This window comes from Cetorhinus maximus, chromosome 5 (genome assembly GCF_964194155.1).
Source record: "Cetorhinus maximus chromosome 5, sCetMax3.hap1.1, whole genome shotgun sequence".
In the NCBI taxonomy this organism is placed as follows: Eukaryota; Metazoa; Chordata; class Chondrichthyes; order Lamniformes; family Cetorhinidae; genus Cetorhinus; species Cetorhinus maximus.
In genome coordinates, this window is record NC_135883.1 from 143,118,185 (window position 1) to 143,138,748 (window position 20,564).

The following is a 20,564-nucleotide window of genomic DNA, read 5'->3' on the forward strand; positions in this document are numbered from 1 at the left end:
TGAATCCTACACCATGTATCTGTCCTCACTCTCCATGAATCCTACACCATGTGTCTGTCCTCACTCTCCATGAATCCTACACCATGTATCTGTCCTCACTCTCCATGAATCCTACACCATGTATCTGTCCTCACTCTCCATGAATCCTACGCCATGTGTCCTGTCCATACTCTCCATGAATCCTGCACCATGGGCAGGATTTTACCGTCGGCGAGCGGGGGCGGGGCTCGCTCGCCGACGGGTAAAATGACGCGGGATGACGTCAGGCGGAACTCCTGACGTCATCCCGCCGCATTTAAATTTTCAGGAAGGCGGGGGCGCAGCAAAACCAGCTGCGGGCCCACCGACCTGTCAATGGCCAATTGAGGTCATTGACAGGATCAATTAAGCAATTAAAGGACCTGTCCGTCCAACCTTAAGATTGGACGGGCAGGCCAGGAGCCCCGGCGGCAACGAGAAAAAACATGAAACCTCATCCACCGGCGGGTTGAGGTTTCATGGAGGGTTTTAAAAATTTTAATGAAGTTGTTATGGAAATTATGAACATGTCCCAACTCATGTGACATTGATCACATGAGGGGACATGTAAGGGATTTTTTTTTCTATTTTTAATATTTTTGAGAGTAGAGGCGATCTCCCTGAGGCAGCACTTCGCCTCAGGGAGGTGAGTGCGCTCTTTCATGCGCATGCGCGAAAGAGCGCACTCTCGATTTTAGGGATTCCCTCCCCCGCCTGCACAGGGAGCGCATAGCGCTTCCCTGCGGACATCATGCTGGGTGGGCCTTAATTGGCCTGCCCACGTAAAATGGTGCCGCGCCTCCGATTAGGGGCGCCGATCAGAAGCGCGCCGGCACACGTCCGCCCATCAACTTCCCCACCAATGGGGGGAAAATTCAGCCCCATGTGTCTGTCCTCACTCTCCATGAATCCTCCACCACGTATCCTGTCCTATGTGGCAAGGGAAAACACAGATTTGGAGGATTGACACTCACATCACATTGTCCAGATACCTGAAATGCTCAAACTACTGTACCTGGTAATTCCTTGATAACCACATGATGACCAATCAGACAGATGAAATATAAGGCCGTATTATCTGATCAAATGTTATTTATCAATGGCATTAAAATGTGTCAGGGGGGAGCTGGGGTTGGTGGCAGGATTTCAGCTCAGTAGGGGGCTAGTTGTAACTTAATTGCTGGTAATTGAGAAGAGTTTACGCTTATTTTTGATTCATGTATAGAAGGTAGTGGCAGCATTTCAGTAAGGGGCGTGCAAGAAGACAGGTGGCTACGTCAGAGTGAGATGGAGACTGAGTGAGTAGCGAATTAGGTTCACTTGGGAACTCGGTGCACAGGGGAAGGAGGTGTGGCATACATAGGAATTATTCTAAGTAAATTAAGTAAGGAATTAAATTAAGTTAACTAAATAACCTAAGTAATGGCAAGGCAGGTGTTATGTTGCAGCTGTGGAATATGGGCGCTTTTGGACGCCAAGGCGAACTATGACAAACACGTCTGCAGAAAGTGTAAGCAGCTAGAGAAATTCTGGATCAGGATTATTGATCTGGAAGCCAAACTGCAGACACTGCGCAACATAAGGGAGGAGGAGAAACACCTGGACACTTTGTTCCAGAAAATGGTCACCCCTCTTAGAATAGGGTCACCTGTTTTGGCCAGCAGTGAGGGACAGGAGGATGTGACCGTCAGTGAGGCAGGTAATGGGAACAAGCAGACAGTAGTGGAGGAGCCTCAGACTTTGCAATTGTCAAGCAGGTTTGAGGTGCTTACAACCTGTGTGGATGAAAGTGAGGTCCGTAAGGTGGATGGTCAGGCTGGCCATGGCACCATGGTACAGGAAGCGGTTCAAGCAGGGGGAGCAAACAGGAATGTAGTGATAGTAAGGGACAGTATAGTGAGGGGGATTGACACAGTTTTCTGAAGCAAAGAACGAGAGACCAGGTGGTTGCCAGCCGGTGCCAGGGTTCAGGCCATCTGCTCAGGGCTGGAGAGGAACCAGCAGTGGGAGGGGGAGGATCCAGTCATCGTGGTCCGTGTAGGTACCAATAACATAAGCAGGACAAGGAAGGAGGTTATGCATAGTATGAGAAGCTAGGTACCAAATTAAGAAGCAGAACCTCAAAGGTAATAATCTCTGGCTTTTTTTTTTTAATTCATTCACGGGATGTGGGCTTCGCTGGCTGGGCCAGCATTTACTGCCCATCCCTAGTTGCCCTGTTCAGGGGCATTTAAGAGTCAACCACATTGCTGTGAGTCTGGAGTCACATGTAGGCCAGATCAGGTAAGGGCAGCAGATTTCCTTCCCTAAAGGACATTAGTGAACTGAGCAACGTGCAAAGTGCCTAGGGAAATAAGATTAGAGAGGTGAATGCGTGGCTCAAAGACTGATGCGGGAGAAGTGGATTCCGGTTTGTGGGGTACTGGCACCAGTACTGGGGAAAGTGAGACCTGTACCATTGAGACGGTCTACACCTGAACCGTATCGGAACATGTGTTCTTGCGAATCTCATAACTAGCGAAGTAGAGAGGACTTTAAACTAAACAAGGGGGGGGGTGAGGGAACAAGCTTGGGTAGATGTGGCAAATCAAGGGGTAGATTGAAGACAGGAGGCCATAATAGTAATATGGGGAGTGAGGTCATAGAATAGCAGGAAGAGACAGAGAGATAAAACCTAAGATTACACCAATAGTCAAGACTAGATGTTACAAAGATAACAAAAAAAAACGAAGTGCTCTGTATCTGAATGCACGCTGCATTCATAACAAAGTTAATGAACTGAAAGTGCACATCAAAGTAAATAAATATGATCTGATAGCTATTATGGGAATATGACTACAGGATTACAAGTAGTGGGTCCTGAGTATTGAGGGGTATATGATTTTCAAGAAGAATAGGAAGCTTGGTAAAGGTGAAGGGGTAGCACTGTCGATCAAGATTGGCACTGATGCAATAGTTAGAGATGACCTTGGTTCAGGAGATCAGGATGTAGAATTGGATTGGGCAGAGATGAGGCGTAATAAGGGAAAGAAGTCACTAATGGGAGTGGTCTACAGGCCCCCGAATACTAACCACAATGTAGGACATGGTATACAAGATGAAATATATGGCGCTTGTGATAAAGGGACGGCAATAATTATGGGCAATTTTAATCTACATATAAACTCAAAAATCAGATTAGCAGTAGTAGCCTGGATGAGGAGTTCATAGAATGTTTTCAAGAGTTTCTTAGAGCAGCACATTCTGGAACCAACCAGACAGCAGGTTATTTTAGACTTCATATTGTGTAATGTGACAGGATTAATTAATGACCTCAGAGTGAAGGCACCCCTAGGTAGCAGCGACCATGATATGGTAGAATTTTACATTCGGTTTGAAAGGGAAAAGAGTTGGTCTAAGACCGCTTAAACTTAAACTTAAATAAGGACAACTATGTGGGCATGAAAGCTGAGCTAGTTGAAGTGAACTGGGATACTAGGCTAGGGGAATAGAGAAGCAGTGGCAGACATTTAAGGGGATATTTCAGAATATTCAGAATAAGTATATTCCTACCATAAAGAAAAATTCTAAGGGGAGGACCCACCATCTGTAGTTAACTAAAGAAGTTAAGGAAAGCATCAAACTTAAGGAAAAAGCATATAACCGCGCAAAGGTGAGTGGCAGGTCGGAATATAAAGAATGGCAATGACCGAAAGGTTGATCAGGAGAAAGAAATTTGAGTATGAGTAGGAGCTATCTAGAAATGTAAAAACGGACAGCAAGAGTGTCTACAGGTATTTCAAAAGGAAAAGAGTAAGTAAAGTGGGTGTTAGTCCTCTAGAGAGTGAATGGGGAGTTAATAATAGATAATTAGGAATTGGCGGATGAATGAACAAATATTTTGCTTCTGTCTTCACTACAGAGGATACAAAAACATTCCAGCTATAGCTGTAAATCAGGAGGTGGAAGGGAGAGTGAAACCTGGTGAAATTACAATCATTAGGGACGCAGCACTGAGCAAACCGATAGAGCTACGGGCTGAAAAGCCTCCAGGTCCTGATGGACTTGATCCTCGGGTCGTAAAAGAGGTGGCTAATGAGGTAGCAGATGCGTTGGTGTTAATTTTCCAAAATTTGCTAGACTCTGGAAAGATTCCATCAGACTAGAAAGTAGCAAATGCAACCCCTCTATTCAAGAGAGGGAGGCAGAAAACAGGAAACAATAGGCCAGTTAGCTTGAAGTCTGTCGTGGGGAAGTTATTAGAATCGATCATTAAGGAGGTTATGGCTGGGCACATGGAAGACCGCAATGCAATTGGGAAGAGTCAGCATGGTTTTGTGAAAGGAAAATCATGTTTAACCTATTTATTGGAGTTCTTTGAAGGAGTCACATGCGCTGTGGTTAAAGGGGAGCCTGTAGATGTGCTGTACTTGGATTTCCAAAAGACATTTGATAAGGTGCCACATCAAAAGTTACTGTGGAAAATAAAAGCCCATGGTGTAGGGGGTAACATATTAGCATGGAAAGAAGATTGACTGGCTGGCAGAAAACTGAGAGTTTCTGATTGGCAGTCTGTGAGGAGTGGAGTCCTGCAGGGGTCTGTGCTGGGACCTCAACTTTTTACAATTTATATCAATGACTTAGATGAGGGGAGTGAAGGCATGGTAGCTAAATTTACAAATGATACAAAGATAGGTAGGAAAGTATGTTGTAACGAGGACATAAGGAGGTTGCAGACGGATATACATAGGTTGAGTAAGTGGGCAAAAATCTAGCAGATGGAGTATAAATGTAGGAAAATGTGAAGTTGTTCACTTTGGCAGGAAGAATAAAGAAGCACAGTATTACTTAAATGGAGAACGGCTGCAGAATTCCAAGGTGCAGAGGGATCTAGGTGCTCTAGTGCATGAGTTACAAAAGGTTAGTATGCAGGTACAGCAAGTAATTAAGAAGGCTAATGGAATACAATCCTTTATTACGAGAGGAATTGAACCTAAAAGTAAGGATGTTATGCTTCAGTTATACAGGGCATTGGTGAGACCACATCTCAAATACTGTGTGCAGTTTTGGTCTTCTTATTTAAGGAAGGATGTAAATGCGTTGGAGGCGAATCAGAGGAGGTTTACTAGATTGATGCCTGGAATGGGCGGTTTGTATTATGAGGAAAGGTTAAATAGGCTGGGCTTGTTTCCACTGGAGTTTAGAACAGTGAGGGGTGACTTGATTGAAGTATATGGAATTTAACTCTGAAAAGTATGAGGTAATACACTTTGGAAGGTGTAATTTGACAAGGAAGTATTCAATGAACGGCATGACACTAGGAAGTTCTGAGGAACAAAGGGACCTTGGCGTGTGTGTCCATAGATCTCTGAAGGCAGAGAGGCATGTTAGTGGGGTGGTGAAAATGGCATATGGGACACTTGCCTTAATCAATCGAGGCACAGATTACAAAAGTAGGGAGACCATGTTGGAGTTGTATAGGACCTTGGTAAGGCCACAGCTGGAGTACTGAGTGCAGTTCTGGTCGCCACATTATAGTAAGGGTGTGATTGCACTGGAGGGGGTGCAGAGGAGATTCACCAGGATGTTGCCTGGGATGAAACATTTAAGTTCTGAAGAGAGGTTGGATAGACTTGGGTTGTTTTCGTTGGAGCAGAGAAGACTGAAGGGGCGACCTGATCGAGGTGTACAAGATTGTGAGGGGCATGGACAGGGTGGATAGGGAGCAGCTGTTCTCCTTAGTTGAAGGTCAGTCACGAGGGGACATAAGTTCAAGGTGAGGGGCAGGAGGTTTAGGGGGGATGTGAGAAAAAGCTTTTTTACCCAGAGGGTGGTGACGGTCTGGAATGCGCTGCCTGGGAGGGTGGTGGGGGCGGGTTGCCTCACATCCTTTAAAAAGTACCTGGATGAGCACTTGGCACATCATAACATTCAAGGCTATGGGCCAAGTGCTGGTAAATGAGATTAGGTAGGTAGGTCAGGTGTTTCTCACATGTCGGTGCAGACTCGATGGGCCTCTTCTGCACTCTGTGATTCTGATATAAGATCCTGAATGGTACTGACAAGGTGGACGTGGAAAGGGTGTTTCCTTGGGTGGGCAAGTCCGGAACTAGGGGCACCATTTTAAAATTATGGGTTGCCCTTTTAGGACAGAGATGAGGAATTTTTTTCTCTCAGAGGGTTGTGCGACTTTGGAATTATCTGTCTCAGAAGGTGGTGGAGGTGGGGTCATTGAATATTTTTAAGGCAGAGGTAGATAGATTCCCTTGCCTAATAAGAGTCTAAAGTTATCGGGGGTTGATGGGAATGTGGAATTTGAAACACAAACAGATCAGCTATGCTCTTATTGAATGGTGGAGCAGGCTCGAAAGTCCAAATAGCCTACTTCTGTTTCTATTTCGTATGTTCATCTGTAGTGGAGGAGGATTTGATGGTCGTGCATAAAACAGTGAGATTGAGGTTGCTATGATTTCAACTCAATGGGGAAGAGTTCTCTTATTTCCTGTCACTGAGACGGAATGATTTGAAGTCATGGTGGCAAAGCAGAAGAAATAATTCCAGAAAGGTGTTTTAAAGCTCAGCCTTCTCTTTAACTGAAGTCTCTAGTCCCCAGACGCATTCTCATTGATCTTTCCTGCACTCTATCCAATGTCTTCACATCCTTCCTAAAGTGCGGTGCCCAGAACTGAACACAACATGCCAGTTGTGGCTGAACCAGGCCACAACAGATCCATAAAGGATCACCCTAACTTCCCTACCTTAGTACTCAACTATTTATAAAGCCCAGGATCCCATATAAGATAAAGGCAAAATACTGCAGATGCTGGAAATCTGAAACAAAAACAAAAAATGCTGGAAAAACTCAGCACATCTGACAGCATGTGTGGAGAGAAAGACAGTTAACGTTTCGAGTCCATATGACTCTTCTGCTCGTGCTCTGAAGAAGAGTCATACGGAGTCGAAATGTTAACTCTATCTTTCTCTCCACAGATGCTATCAGACTGGCTGAGTTTTTCCAGCAATTTTTGTTTTTGTTCCAGGATCCCACATGCCTTATTAACTGCTTTCTCACCCTGCCTTGCCACCTTGAACTTGAAAAAGCCACAATATACTTTCAACAACTTTATTTCATTGTCATGAGAAATCTCATGAACTGTGATCATGTGTTATTTTTCATTTTGGTCTGTTCATTTAACCAGTTTCTGGGGGAACATATTTGGGGAGTGTTTTTGCAAGAACTGACATTATTGAGGTTGCAATTAGTGACTGCCATATCATGATGACCAATGGGTAATGCAACATTGTAATCAGTTGTGCAATGCTAAAGTCGCAACAATACCACTACCAATACACAGGTGCAGTATCTCTGAAACCCCACGACCATTTCACTGTTGTTAATATCTAATAGACTGCATCACAGTTTTGCCCAAGTAACACCAACCAATGACAGGCATAACAAGCACTTGATTATCGGCACTTGACGGAGAACGATTTTATTGATGCATGGCAGGTGAATTCTTCAACTGAGATCCAGGCAAAATACAATAGGTTGAGAACAGAAGTGAGAGGAAAATAAGACTGGCAAAGAGAGAATATGAGAATAGAATTGCAGTTAACATAAGAGAGGACCCAAAAACCTTCTACCAGCATGTAAATAGTTAATGCATAGTAAGAGGTGGTGTGGTCTATTAGGGGCAAAAAGGATGACATATGCTTGGTGGCGCAGGGCAATGCTAGGATATTTGATGAGTACTTTGTAACTGTATTTACCAAGGAAGAGGAATCTGACAAAATATTGGCAGAAGCGGAGATGGTAGGGGTAACAGATGGGGTGAAAATTGAGGTAGGAGATAGCAGAAAGGCTGACTATGTATGCTTAGAGTGGATAGTATGCCAGGTCTGCATCCCAGGTTGCTAAAGGAAGTGGGGTTGAGATAGCAGAAGGGTTTGCCAGAATCTTCCAAGCTTCCTTACATAAAGGGGAGGTGCCAGCGGATTGGAGAGTGGTAAATGTGACACCTTTATTCAAGAAAGGGTTTATGGACAGTCCAAGTAATGACAAGCTAGTTAGTTTAACATCAGTTTTGGGTAAGGCTTTCGAAACAATAATCAGAATATATCCAACAGGTTTGAGTTAATTAAAGAGATCCAGCACAAATTTGGATTTTTTTTTAATTCATTCACGGAATGTGGGCTTCGCTGGCTGGGCCAGCATTTATTGCCCATCCCTAGTTGTCCTTGAGAAGGTGGTGAGCTGCCTTCTTGAACCGCTGCAGTCCATGTGATATAGGTACACCCACAGTGCTGTTAGGAAGGGAGTTTCACGATTTTGACCCAGCGACAGTAAAGGAACGGCAATATATTTCCAAGTCAGGATGGTGAGTGACTTGGAGGGGAACTTCCAGGTGATGGTATTCCCATCTATCTGCTGCCCTTGTCCTTCTAGATGGTAGTGGTCGTGGGTTTGAAAGGTGCTGTCCAAGGAGCCTTGGTGAATTCCTGCAGTGCATCTTGTAGATGGTACACACTGCTGCTACTATCCATCAGTGGTGGAGGGAGTGAATGTTTGTGGATAGAGTGCCAATCAAGTGGACTGCTTTGTCCTGGACACTGTCAAGCTTCTTGAGTGTTGTGGAAGCTGCACTCATTCAGGCAAGTGGGGAGTGTTCCATCACACTCCTGACTTACTCATCACATGATTCCTAGCCTCTGACCTGCTCTTGTAGCCACACTATTTATATGGCTAGTCCAGTTCAGTTTCTGGTAAATGGTAACCCTCAGGGTGTTGACAGTGGGGGATTCAGTGATGGGAATGCCATTGAACATCAAGGGATGATGGTTAGATTCTCTCTTGTTGGAGATGGTCATTGCCTAGCACTTGTGTGATGTGAATGTTATTTGCCACTTGTCAGCCCAAGCATGGATATTGTCCAGGTCTTGCTGCATTTGGACAAGGACTGCTTCAGTATCTGAGGAGTCGCGAATGGTGCTGAACATTGTGCAATCATCAGCGAACATCCCCACTTCTGACCTTATGATGGAAGGAAGATGAAGCAGCACACTACCCTGAGGAATTCCTGCAGTGATGTCATGGAGCTCAGATGATTGACTTCCAACAACCACAACCATCTTCCTTTGTGCTAGGTATGACTCCAACCATTGGAGAGTTTCCCCCCTGATTCCCACTGACTCCAGTTTTGCTAGGGCTCCTTGATGCCACACTCGGTCAAATGCAGCTTGACTAATGCTTGACTAATCTAATTGAAATTTCTTGATGAAGTAACAGAGAAGATTGACGAAGTTCAATGCAGTAGATGTTGTCTATATGGACCTTAAGAAAATGTTTGACAAAGTACCACATAAAAGGCTGGTTAACAAAATTGTGGCTCATGGCATAATAGGGTCAGTGTCAACTTGGATGAAAATCTTGGCTTAAAGACAGAAAACAGCAAGTCATGGTAAATGATTATTTTCAGACTGAAGGATGGTAGACAACTGTTGTTCCCAAAGGGTCAGTGCTGGGACCACTTGATGATAATAAACTTGAAGCTGTGGCAAACAGTGAGGATGATATGAATTGCCTACAAAAAGACATAGAAAAATTAGCAGAATGAGTAGACAAGTGGCAGATGGAATTTAATACAGAAAAATGTGAGGTGGTGTATTTTGACAGAAGGAATAGGGAGGGGCAATATACACTTAATGGCACAGTTCTAAAGAGTGTGCATGTGCACCTTGGAAGGTGGGCAGGAAATGTTGAGAGAGTAACTAGCAGAGCATTTGGCATCTTGGGCTTCATAAATACAGGTATTGAGTACAAAAGCAGGGGACGTTATGCTGAACCGTAATAAAGCTCTGGTTAAGGCACAACTAGAATATCGCATCCAGTTCTGGTTGCCACATTTCAGGAAAAATGTGAGGCTCCCTGAAAGGGTGCAGAGGAGATTTACTAGAATGGTTCAGGCATGGGAGCTTTAACTACAATGTTATATTGGGGAAGCTGGGTTGTTCTTCTTGGAGAAAAGGAGATTTGATAGCACTATACAAGATTATGACAGATTTAAATAAGGTAAACTAGGAAAAGCTGTTCCCATTAGCTCATGATACAAGGACGAAGAGAGACAGGTCAATGGTTTTGGGCAAGAGATGCAGGGGGGATGTGAGGAAGAACTTTTTATGCAGTGAGTGATAATGGCCTGGAACTCACTGCCCATGAGGGTGATGGAAGCAGCAAAGATTTAACAAGTTCAAAAGGAAACTGGATGGGCACTTGAAGAAAAACAGGCAGGGATGCAGGGATACAGTATGGGAATCGGGCTGACTGGATTGCTCTACAGAGGGCTGGCATGGACTCAATGGGCCGAATGGCCTCTTTCTGCACCGTAAGTGACTCTATTGGCTCTAAGTAAAAAACATGCTGGCTCACTTTAAAGAAGCTACCATAAATGAATTTCAGCATTTTGCATCCCAACATCCTGGATCTTCCTCTACAGTCCTTGTTTCAAAATGACACCTTTCCCATCAAGTATTCCTCACGAAAAACATTCAAGAAAAGATATGTACCCAAGTTTTTATCCCTTTCTCTCCTGAAGACATAGGCTTTGTTTTGGGTCTTCAGATGATCCTACAAGTACAGCGAACAATCTCACTCCTACACCGGCTTCTTGCTCTTGCCTGCTTCCTGGCACTTGCTAAGTCAGTTGAAGAGCCAGCTGAAATAACTGCTGCCTCAGCTATGCCTCCTGCCAAGTCCCACTGCAAGCCATTCAGGATAAGCATGGGAGCAGACCATTAACCACCATTGATATTAGGCTTCACATTCCTCAATGTTTTCGCAGTTCCCCTAGCCTGCACAACCCTGCAAATTGAAGTTCCAGATCTCATAATCGAGCATCTGCACTTTGGACACCTGTCCCTGCCACAGTCTGTAACCTCTTCACTTTCATGACCATTTCATAAGCTTGTGACTGACTGGTACTCAGAAATGCCTCTATACATTTTTCATGTTGTAGTCTCAAATCAAACTGAAACCTTCTGCTAATAATTGGGGTATGTATGCTAATATATGTTCCTATTTTCTTTGTGAAGGGGTCTCCAAAGATGATGTAGTTGATACCAAAAACTAGCAGAAAGCCTGTCCACCTCATGAGTACATGTCACGCATTGCTAATAGCATAAACACCTGCTCAGATATATTCACCTGGAATTCAGACAGGGGTGGGGGGAGCTCATAGTTCAAGTATGCAGCACAAGTGAGAAGCAAGTATGCAGCACAACTGGAGTTGGCAGCAGGAAGGCAGAAACCAGCCTAACATGTTCCTCCAGAGAAGTCAGATTGTTTCCAGGTTAGGTAACTTCCCCCCCACCCAGCCCTGCCTGCAAAGGTCTGCAGGGCCCCCTTCCTCCCGGGTGCTCCCTTCCCATCATGACCCCCAGCACCTCTTCTTCCCTCCCCACTGAGGCCCTGCAACTGCCTGGTCCTGTAGGCTCCAGCACTTAGAATCTGGGGACTCCGTATAGTCCCAAAAGCGGCCAGCACTCCTGGAGCGCTGCTGGGACTACAGACATGGGCAGCAGAGTTTTGGATGACTTCAAGATTACAAAGGTGAGAGACCAGCCAGGAGTGTATTGAAATAGTCGAACGTATAGATAATAAAGGCATGGATGAGGGTTTCAGCAGCCAATGAGCTGAGATAGGGTCGAAGTCGACCGATGGTACAGAAGTGGAAATTGGCCATCTTAAAGATGGCACAAATATGAGGTTGGAAGCTCATCTCTGGATCAAATGTGATACCAATTTTGCAAACAGACTGGCTTAATGTTTGACTGTTGCTAGGGAGACAGATGGAGTCCATAGTTAGGGAACAAAACTCCTTCCCAAAATCCATCCACCTTCAAATGCCTTTGAGAAACCCCAGTTTTTTAACAATAATTTTAATTACTTCATCTAACTCTCCCACAAATGTTCAGCATCCATTTCTCTTGTCCTCTGTTTCTTGGGACTTTAATTGACAATAGCAGCTAGATGAATGCAAATTGCTGTTGTTACCATTGCTAATTTCATGCATGAAAATTAAGTGCACATCTTCATGTTGCGATACCAGAAAAATATACACATTGTGTGGGATTTACTTTTAAAATAGTTGAATGACTACCATTTACAAACTACAGTGTAATTTTGAAACCCTTAATAATCATATACATTGCCAAGACTTGGGGCATCTAAGTGATATGAAGCGTGGAAAATAAGCTTACATTTTTATTTGACAGTTCCAAAAAGATGACGTAATCTTAAATTATGCCAAGCGTTGGTTTAAGTTAACAGCTGGCGGACAGCCCAGCAAAACATTTACAAAATAAACTCTAGAATAAAAGAAAACGCAGGAAGTAAAATGTTTTATATCATACCAATAGTGCTAACAATAAATGCATAGTTTCCAAAATAAACGTTATTAGGGCTGGAGGCCTTGGCTTGAAATAGATAGGTTACTATAAGGAGTTGTAAACACAAGGTGTGAGGATATATTTACAATCCAGAAACATCAACACTGGTCTGTGCAGCACGTGAACCGAGTAACCCAGAAATAAGCATTACAAAAAAGACTCATGTCAATGGGCAGCAATAACATCCCCACAGAGAACCTCCTGAAGGTATTAATTTCTTACCCATCCTTTCTTTTTGCTTTGTAAACATGACCATAGGTACCACGACCCACTTTGCAACCTTCATATTCAAACAGATCTTCTACTTTCTCTCGCTCCGCTGCTAGTTTCGTTTTAAAATCGTAATCCATGGCTGTCACTCCATAAATACATAAATAATTTCAACGAGTTTTTTGGGGGGGTGGATAGAAACCGGTTGGATTATTTAATTTGAGCGCCGATCATTTTCTCATTTCGTTTGTTTTTTTTTTGGTCTCTTCCAACAAGTTCGCCCGGCGACATTTAACCGTGGGTTTGTTGTGTTGACGTTAGCAGCAGCAGACAATGGCGGTCCGAGGAGCATGCTGGGACCTGTAGTCCCGCGAGCCACGGCTGTCCCATGACAGGCGCGGCTGCGCCGTGGGGACAAAACTACATCTCCCGTCGCGCATCGCTGCGGACGGACTGACCGTTTTCAGCGTCCAAAAGTAGGGACTGTTAGTCGAAGGAGAGGGAGAGAGAGAGAGAGAGAGAGAATGGGATGCGTGCTAAAGTTTTCTGTAGAAGCATTAAGCAAATTTAAAGCAAAAGCTGAGATAAAATATTCGAATAATCAAAAAAGAATCTTTCACATCCAAATTTTACTAATCGGTGAGGTATTACATTCCCGCCTTCTCCCAATACAGCGGGTAGTCCTGGAAACATTTGATTGACGACGAAACTAGCCAATCGCGTTAGTATTTTGTGCAAAAAAAAATTAAAATCCAATGCCAGGCTCTTTATTTTTTAAGGGAAAAAAACAGATCGGGACTTTTATGTGCTTTGTTTTTATTTCGGTTTTTCAATTCGAAAAACTTTTATTTGAGCGCGCGGGTGACCAACGGTTTCCGCCCCCCCTCTCCCGGGGCTCGAGCAGGCAGAGCGCGCTGGGTGACCGATTCGACGGATGACGTCATAGGCGCTCCATTGTGTCGTAGGGATGGGATGGGGGAGGGGAATGGAATGGAGTGGAGAAGGTGGGGGGGAGCGGAGGTTATAAAAGGGCCCGACGGCGCCAGGCGCGCTGCTACTCACAGTATGGCCGGCGACATTAGCTAGCGCTCGCTTCAAGCAATTCTCTGTGAAGAGGGATCGGATTAGGGGCAAATATATTATTAAAAAAAAACAAAGAAATAATAATTAAAAAACAAAATCGGACTGCTAAGAACCCACTAAAACAGAGCAATTGAAACTAACTTATTCTTAATTAAGCTTTTACCAGAAAGAGAGAGGGGGGGGGGAAGTTTCTTTGGGAGGAAGGGCGGGGGGGGGGAAAAAAGTTTTTTCCCCTTTTTTTTTCGTTTGTTTCACGATGGAAAACGGTGCACACTTTTTCGAAGGGACCGAGAAGCTGTTGGAGGTGTGGTTTTCTCGGCAGGATTTGTGCACGGGATCGGGAGACCTCCGGACCATTCCAAGGTAAAGGAATCAGGAGCCTGGAGTGTGTGGGGTGGGGGGGTGTGGTGGAGGGTTATAAATATATCAGGAACCCTATATATATATATATATATATATGTGTGTGTGTTTTGTGGGGGGAGGCTTATTAGTATAACTGGAGCCCAGTTTGTGGGGGGGCGCTATTAATATATCAGAAGCCCTGTGTATGTGGGGGGGTGTTGATTATTATATCAGGAGCCCTGTGTGTGGGGGTGGGGGGTTATTAATATAATAGGAGCCTATTGTGGGGGGGTGTGGTGGAGGGTTATAAATATATCAGGAACCCTATGTGTGTGTGGAGGGGAATTAGTATAATATCAGGAGCTCTGTGCTGGGGGGTTATTGATATAATATCAGGAGCCCTGTGCTGGGGGGGTTATTAATATAATATCAGGAGCCCTGTGCTGGGTGGTTATTAATATAATATCAGGAGCCCTGTGCTGGGGGCTTATTAGTATATCAGGAGCCCTGTGCTGGGGGTTTATTAATATATCAGGAGCCCTGTGTTGGGGGGTTATTAATATAATATCAGGAGCCCTGTGCTGGGGGGTTATTAATATAATATCAGGAGCCCTGTGCTGGGGGGTTATTAATATAATATCAGGAGCCCTGTGCTGGGGGTTTATTAATATAATATCAGGAGCCCTGTGCTGGGGGTTTATTAATATAATATCAGGAGCCCTGTGCTGGGGGGTTATTAATATAATATCAGGAGCCCTGTGCTGGGGGTTTATTAATATAATATCAGGAGTCCTGTGCTGAGCGGTTATTAATATAATATCAGGAGCCCTGTGCTGGGGGGTTATTAATATAATATCAGGAGCCCTGTGCTGGGGGGTTATTAATATAATATCAGGAGCCCAGTGCTGGGGGGGTTATTATAATATCAGGAGCCCAGTGCTGGGGGGGTTATTAATATAATATCAGGAGCCCTGTGCTGGGGGTGGGTTATTAATATAATATCAGGAGCCCTGTGCTGGGGGGTTATTAATATATCAGGAGTCCAGTGTGGGGGATGGGTTATTAATATAATATCAGGAGCCTTGTGCTGGGGGTGGGTTATTAATATAATATTAGGAGCCCTGTGCTGGGGGTGGGTTATTAATATAATATCAGGAGCCCTGTGCTGGGGGGTTATTAATATAATATCAGGAGCCCAGTGTGGGGGATGGGTTATTAATATAATATCAGGAGCCCTGTGCTGGGGGTGGGTTATTAATATAATATCAGGAGCCCTGTGCTGGGGGTTTATTAATATATCAGGAGCCCAGTGTGGGGGGTGGGTTATTAATATAATATCAGGAGCCTTGTGCTGGGGGTGGGTTATTAATATAATATCAGGAGCCCTGTGCTGGGGGTGGGTTATTAATATAATATCAGGAGCCCTGTGCTGGGGGGTTATTAATATATCAGGAGTCCAGTGTGGGGGATGGGTTATTAATATAATATCAGGAGCCTTGTGCTGGGGGTGGGTTATTAATATAATATCAGGAGCCCTGTGCTGGGGGTGGGTTATTAATATAATATCAGGAGCCCTGTGCTGGGGGTGGGTTATTAATATATCAGGAGCCCTGTGTGGGGGGGTTATTAATATAATATCAGGAGCCCTGTGCTGGGGGTGGGTTATTAATATATCAGGAGCCCTGTGTGGGGGGGTTATTAATATAATATCAGGAGCCCAGTGTGGGGGTTATTAATATATCAGGAGTCCAGTGTGGGGGGGTGGGTTATTAATATAATATCAGGAGCCTTGTGCTGGGGGGGGGGTTATTAATATATCAGGAGCCCTGTGCTGGGGGAGGGGGTTATTAATATATCAGGAGCCCTGTGCTGGGGGGTTATTAATATAATATCAGGAGCCCTGTGCTGGGGGAGGGGGTTATTAATATAATATCAGGAGCCCTGTGTGGGGGGTTATTAATATAATATCAGGAGCCCTGTGCTGGGGGGTTATTAATATAATATCAGGAGCCCTGTGCTGGGGGGTTATTAATATAATATCAGGAGCCCTGTGCTGGGGGTGGGTTATTAATATATCAGGAGCCCTGTGCTGGGGGGTTATTAATATATCAGGAGCCCTGTGTTGGGGGGTTATTAATATAATATCAGGAGCCCTGTGCTGGGGGGTTATTAATATATTATCAGGAGCCCTGTGCTGGGGGGTTATTAATATAATATCAGGAGCCCTGTGCTGGGGGGTTATTAATATATCAGGAGCCCTGTGCTGGGGGGTGGGGGGGTTATTAATATAATATCAGGAGCCCTGTGCTGGGGGGTTAATATAATATCAGGAGCCCTGTGCTGGGGGGTTATTAATATATCAGGAGGCCAGCGTGGGGGGGAGGGGAGTGTTAATATATCAGGGGCCAGCGCGGTGGGGGGGGATGTTAATATAATAGGAGCCCTGTGTGTGTTTGGGGGGGGGGGGTGGTTACTTAATATAAGGAAACATGCTGAGGTTAATTCACAACAGGGCCACCATTTCAGGTGAACATTTTACATTCTGAGCCGTGTTTAAATCCCTCCCCTGCCTCTAAGGGAAGCTGTAACCGCCCCTTCTCCTCTCTCTCTCTCTCCCCCCCCCCCCCCCCCCAACCCAAAGGCAGGAATAAGAAATGCGCCACAAATATTTGGGGTTTCTTTTTGCGGTGACCTCCAGGATCCACCAGGCCCTCCCCTCCTTAAACCCCGGGATTCTCCATAATCAAACCTGGGGAAAGATCGGACAATTGTCCTTTTTAAATGTGTGCGCGGAATCGGGGTTATTGAGCAGTGTGTGTGTGTGTGTGTGCGTATTTTGATATTTTGAATGGAGATGAAGATTCACCACCTGTTCCCGGCGAAACGGCCTCATGGCGGGGACTCGGGAAATTTCGGCCCAATTTTGATGCTGCCGCTTGGCCTTAACTGGGCGCGGCACCTCCCTCCCTCCCTCCCTACCTACCTACCTATCCCCACTCCTTTGATTTCCTTGAAACGGCTGTTCGGGAGGAGATATGGGCGTGTGTGTGTGTGAGAAACAAATTAAAAGGCCAACCATGGTGATCAACAGGTCACCTTTTAAAAGTGCAGGACTGGGTCCGTTTGACAAAACAAGGGGCGAGCGAGGAATCCGCTGCTGCCCCAGCCCCACGCTCATCCCTCAACTGGTTTAAAAAGGAGTCTCTTTCCCCCTTAGCCCCTGACAGTAGGTGTGTCGGGGGAAGGGAGCGGGGAAGGAATATACCCGTCACTGTTTAATACTTGCAAATGCTCTCTACTTTTTTTTTTAATTGAAAAGAACACAAAATGAATTTTTAGGTGATTGAAACGAGTCAGACTTTTGGCTGGATCTGCTCCCACGTGTTGTAAAGGTTTTTGTTTTGTAGCGGAGGCCTCAGTGAGCAGGATGAAGTTTTAGCAGCGTCTTGTGAATGGGGGAAGAGAGAGTGAGTTTAATCCTCCATGTCCTTGCCCAGCTTCACCGTGTGGATCGACTTGTTAGGTGGCAGGTCAAAGCATTTTTTTTTGGTTAAAGTAGAATTGTTGGGCTTTATGGAGGCAGGAGTCTGTGGCGATATTAGCTTTTCGCTTAGAAAATTACGGTTAATGAACATTTAATTAATATATGCATGGGGTTGGGCCGGGAGTCTCAGTCTCCATGTGACAATGGGAGAGTTGTTCATCTTTAAACTGACCTGTTTAAAAGGCGTTAGTGGAAGTCAAGCGTGGGTGAGTTTGCTGGCTTGACATGGACAGGATTTCCCCAAACTGGGAGCACGGCCCTTGCAGTGAACAGGTATCGAACATTGCTGCTCCTCCCAAACCCATTCTACAATCTCAAATCTCCCTCTTCGTGTTTGCATTTTGAAGGATGTGGCCCTTTTATTATCGGGAAGGATTTGATTTCAGCTTTTTTGGCGGGCAAATCATGTGTTAGGGTTTATTAACCGCAACCTTTTTTTTCTTGCTTTTCCCCCTCATTTGAGGAATGTGATATTTGCGCCTTTTTCAGCCAGAGGACATCCACTGCCCGCTCCCCAGAAAAAAGTGTTGCGTCTTTACAGGCGAGAGGGAGGCGGTGGGAAATGAGGCAGCAGATTTCCATGCATCCTGGGTGTTGTTTCTTGCTGTGGCAGCTTCATAGTTTAGCATGACAAAGTATGAATGTAAAGCGACTGCCCCGCATGCCGTACAGAGCAGGAATTGCTCATTTGATCGAATTGGTCATTTTTAAAATGTTTAAAATTCATAGTTCTGTGCTTAGTCAGGTTCCTTCCCCAGGTTTTGGAATCTTTGCCCTCTTCCATGCATATCCTTGTTTATATATCTCATATATGCAGATACACTCGATCAACCTATACTGCAGTGCTGAGTCTAGCAGTCATTCCCTGACCATGGATGGCGCTCTCTCACAGCATCGGGGTGAGAGCTTGGTTTGCCTTGAGGTTTCCTCTTTAACGTGTCGTCACCAATTATTCACTTCCTGCGATTTTCACATAGGCAGCAACAGAAAGATGAAAATTGAGACAGGGTTGGCGGGAAGGGATTGAAACACAAGTTGCTAGCAGATCTTAAAACGGACGAAATGTTGGAATTGTCATGTAATTTTTGATTCCACCAAAGGCAAATCGGAGTTGCTTTATAAATATGGCACCAAAAGAGTTCACAATTGAAGTGTGAAAATATGGATCAGCAAAACGCCGTTTGGTTTAAAGTCACTGGTTCTGCAAAGCTAACTTTTAGAAGTTTGCACTAATAGCGTACTGAACACCTTTTTTTGTTATTCAGTGCTTCTGGGCTACATTTGGAAGCTGTTAACAATCCTAGATTAAAGAAAGAGCCTGTGTTTATACAACACCTTTCACAACCTCAAAAGTGCATAATGGTCAATAGACTAGATTTGAAATAGATACATAAACATAATATAATCAAGCAGAGTCAGAATGGCTTCATGAAGGGGAAGTCATACCTGACAAATTTATTAGAATTCTTTGAGGGAGTAACAAACAGGATAGGCGAGGGGAACCAGTAGCTGTAATATATTTAGATTTCCAAAAGGTGCTTGATAAGGTACTGTACATAAGGTTACTTAATAAGATAAGAGCCCATGGTGTTCGGGGTAGTGTATTAGCATGGAAAGAGGATTGCCTACCTAATAGAATAGTTCTGCCGAAGGGTCGTGAAGGCTCGAAACGTTAACTGATTTCTTCTCCACCGATGCTGCCAGACCTGCTGAGTTTTTCCAGGTAATTCTGTTTTTGTAATAGAAAACAGAGTTGGGATACGGGGGGCAATTTCAGGATGGCAACCTGTGGAGTGCCACAGGGATCAGTGCTGAGGCCACAATTATTTACAATATATATTAATGACTTGGATGAGGGAAGTGAATGTACTATTGCCGAGTTTGCTGATGACACAAAAACAGGTGGGAAGGCAAGTGGTGAGGATGACAGCGTCCACAGAGGGATATAGACAGGTTAAGTGAGTGGGTAAAAACAGTTTTTTAATCAGTAAGGGAATCAAGGTAATGGGGAAAAGGCAGGAAAGTGGAGTTGAGGATTAGCAGATCAGCCATGATCTCATTGAATGACGGAGCAGACCCAATGGGCCAAATGGCCTCCTACTTCTACGTCTTATCTTATTTTACAGAGCAAGGCTCCGGAGACGATGAAATAATGTTTTTGTAATGTAGTTTGAGGGATAATTGTTGAAACACCCATGTTTATGTTGTGTTTTTCACAATCACCTTTGGCCATGCCTTCAGCTGCCTAGGCACCAAAGTGAAATTCCTTCCCTACGCCTCACCACCTCACTTTCCTCCTTTAAGACACTACAAAATCTGCCTCCTTGACCAAGCTTTTGGTCATCTGACCTGATATCTCATGTGGCTTGGTGTTGTACTTTTTTATAATGCCCCTGTGAAGAGCCTTAAGATGGCTCATTATGTTAAAGGTGCGAGTTAAATTTTTTTTTGCAGTTTAGCCACTGTTCTAATGTAGGAAGCATGGGCAGCCAGTGTTTGCACAACAACATCATAATGACCAGATAGTTTGGTTTTGTGATGTTGATTGAGGGGTAAATATTGTCCAGGACACAAGGGATAACTCCCCGGTTTTTCTTCAAAATAGTACCATGGGATCTTTTGCATCCACCTGAGAGGGCAGATGGGGCCTCATCCAGAAGACAGCACCTCTGACAAAGCCTTGCTCCATCAATACTGCATCGGAGTGCCAGCCTTATTTTTTATGCTTAAGTTTAGCAGCGTGACGTGAACTCTGAATCTTCTGACTTAAGTGGCAAGAATGTTGCCAACTGAAGCACAATCTGATAGCATTGGCCAGGTGGTAGTGGGGGGCAGGCAGGAGGAAATCTTCAGTGCTTTCAAACGTGACGCAATCATTCATGTCCACCCAAACAGGTCGATGGAAACTTGGTTTAACATCTCACCTGAAAGATAAAGGAGCCAC

The 20,564-nt window shown here is 44.6% G+C and overlaps 2 protein-coding genes across 6 annotated transcripts in view; one reads left to right on the forward strand and one right to left on the reverse strand.

Moving 5' to 3' along the window:
- cdk19 (cyclin dependent kinase 19) overlaps positions 1–12,980 on the reverse strand; it is a 282,538-nt gene extending 269,558 nt beyond the window's left edge. For both annotated transcript variants that reach the window (XM_078542611.1, XM_078542610.1), the window contains exon 1: positions 12,664–12,980. In XM_078542611.1, the coding sequence (XP_078398737.1) occupies positions 12,664–12,791 (128 nt within the window). In that variant the 5' untranslated portion in view covers positions 12,792–12,980. The remainder of the gene's footprint in view (positions 1–12,663) is intronic.
- Positions 12,981–13,958: 978 nt separating this feature from the next.
- The window catches only part of amd1 (adenosylmethionine decarboxylase 1), a 42,204-nt gene continuing 35,598 nt past the window's right edge, over positions 13,959–20,564 (forward strand). For 3 of the 4 annotated variants that reach the window (XM_078542612.1, XM_078542614.1, XM_078542613.1), the window contains exon 1: positions 13,959–14,097. In XM_078542612.1, coding sequence (XP_078398738.1) covers positions 13,991–14,097 — 107 coding nt within the window. In that variant the 5' untranslated portion in view covers positions 13,959–13,990. Of the gene's footprint in view, positions 14,098–17,814; positions 17,894–20,564 lie in introns of those variants that run through there. The other variant, XM_078542615.1, reaches the window with a different exon arrangement.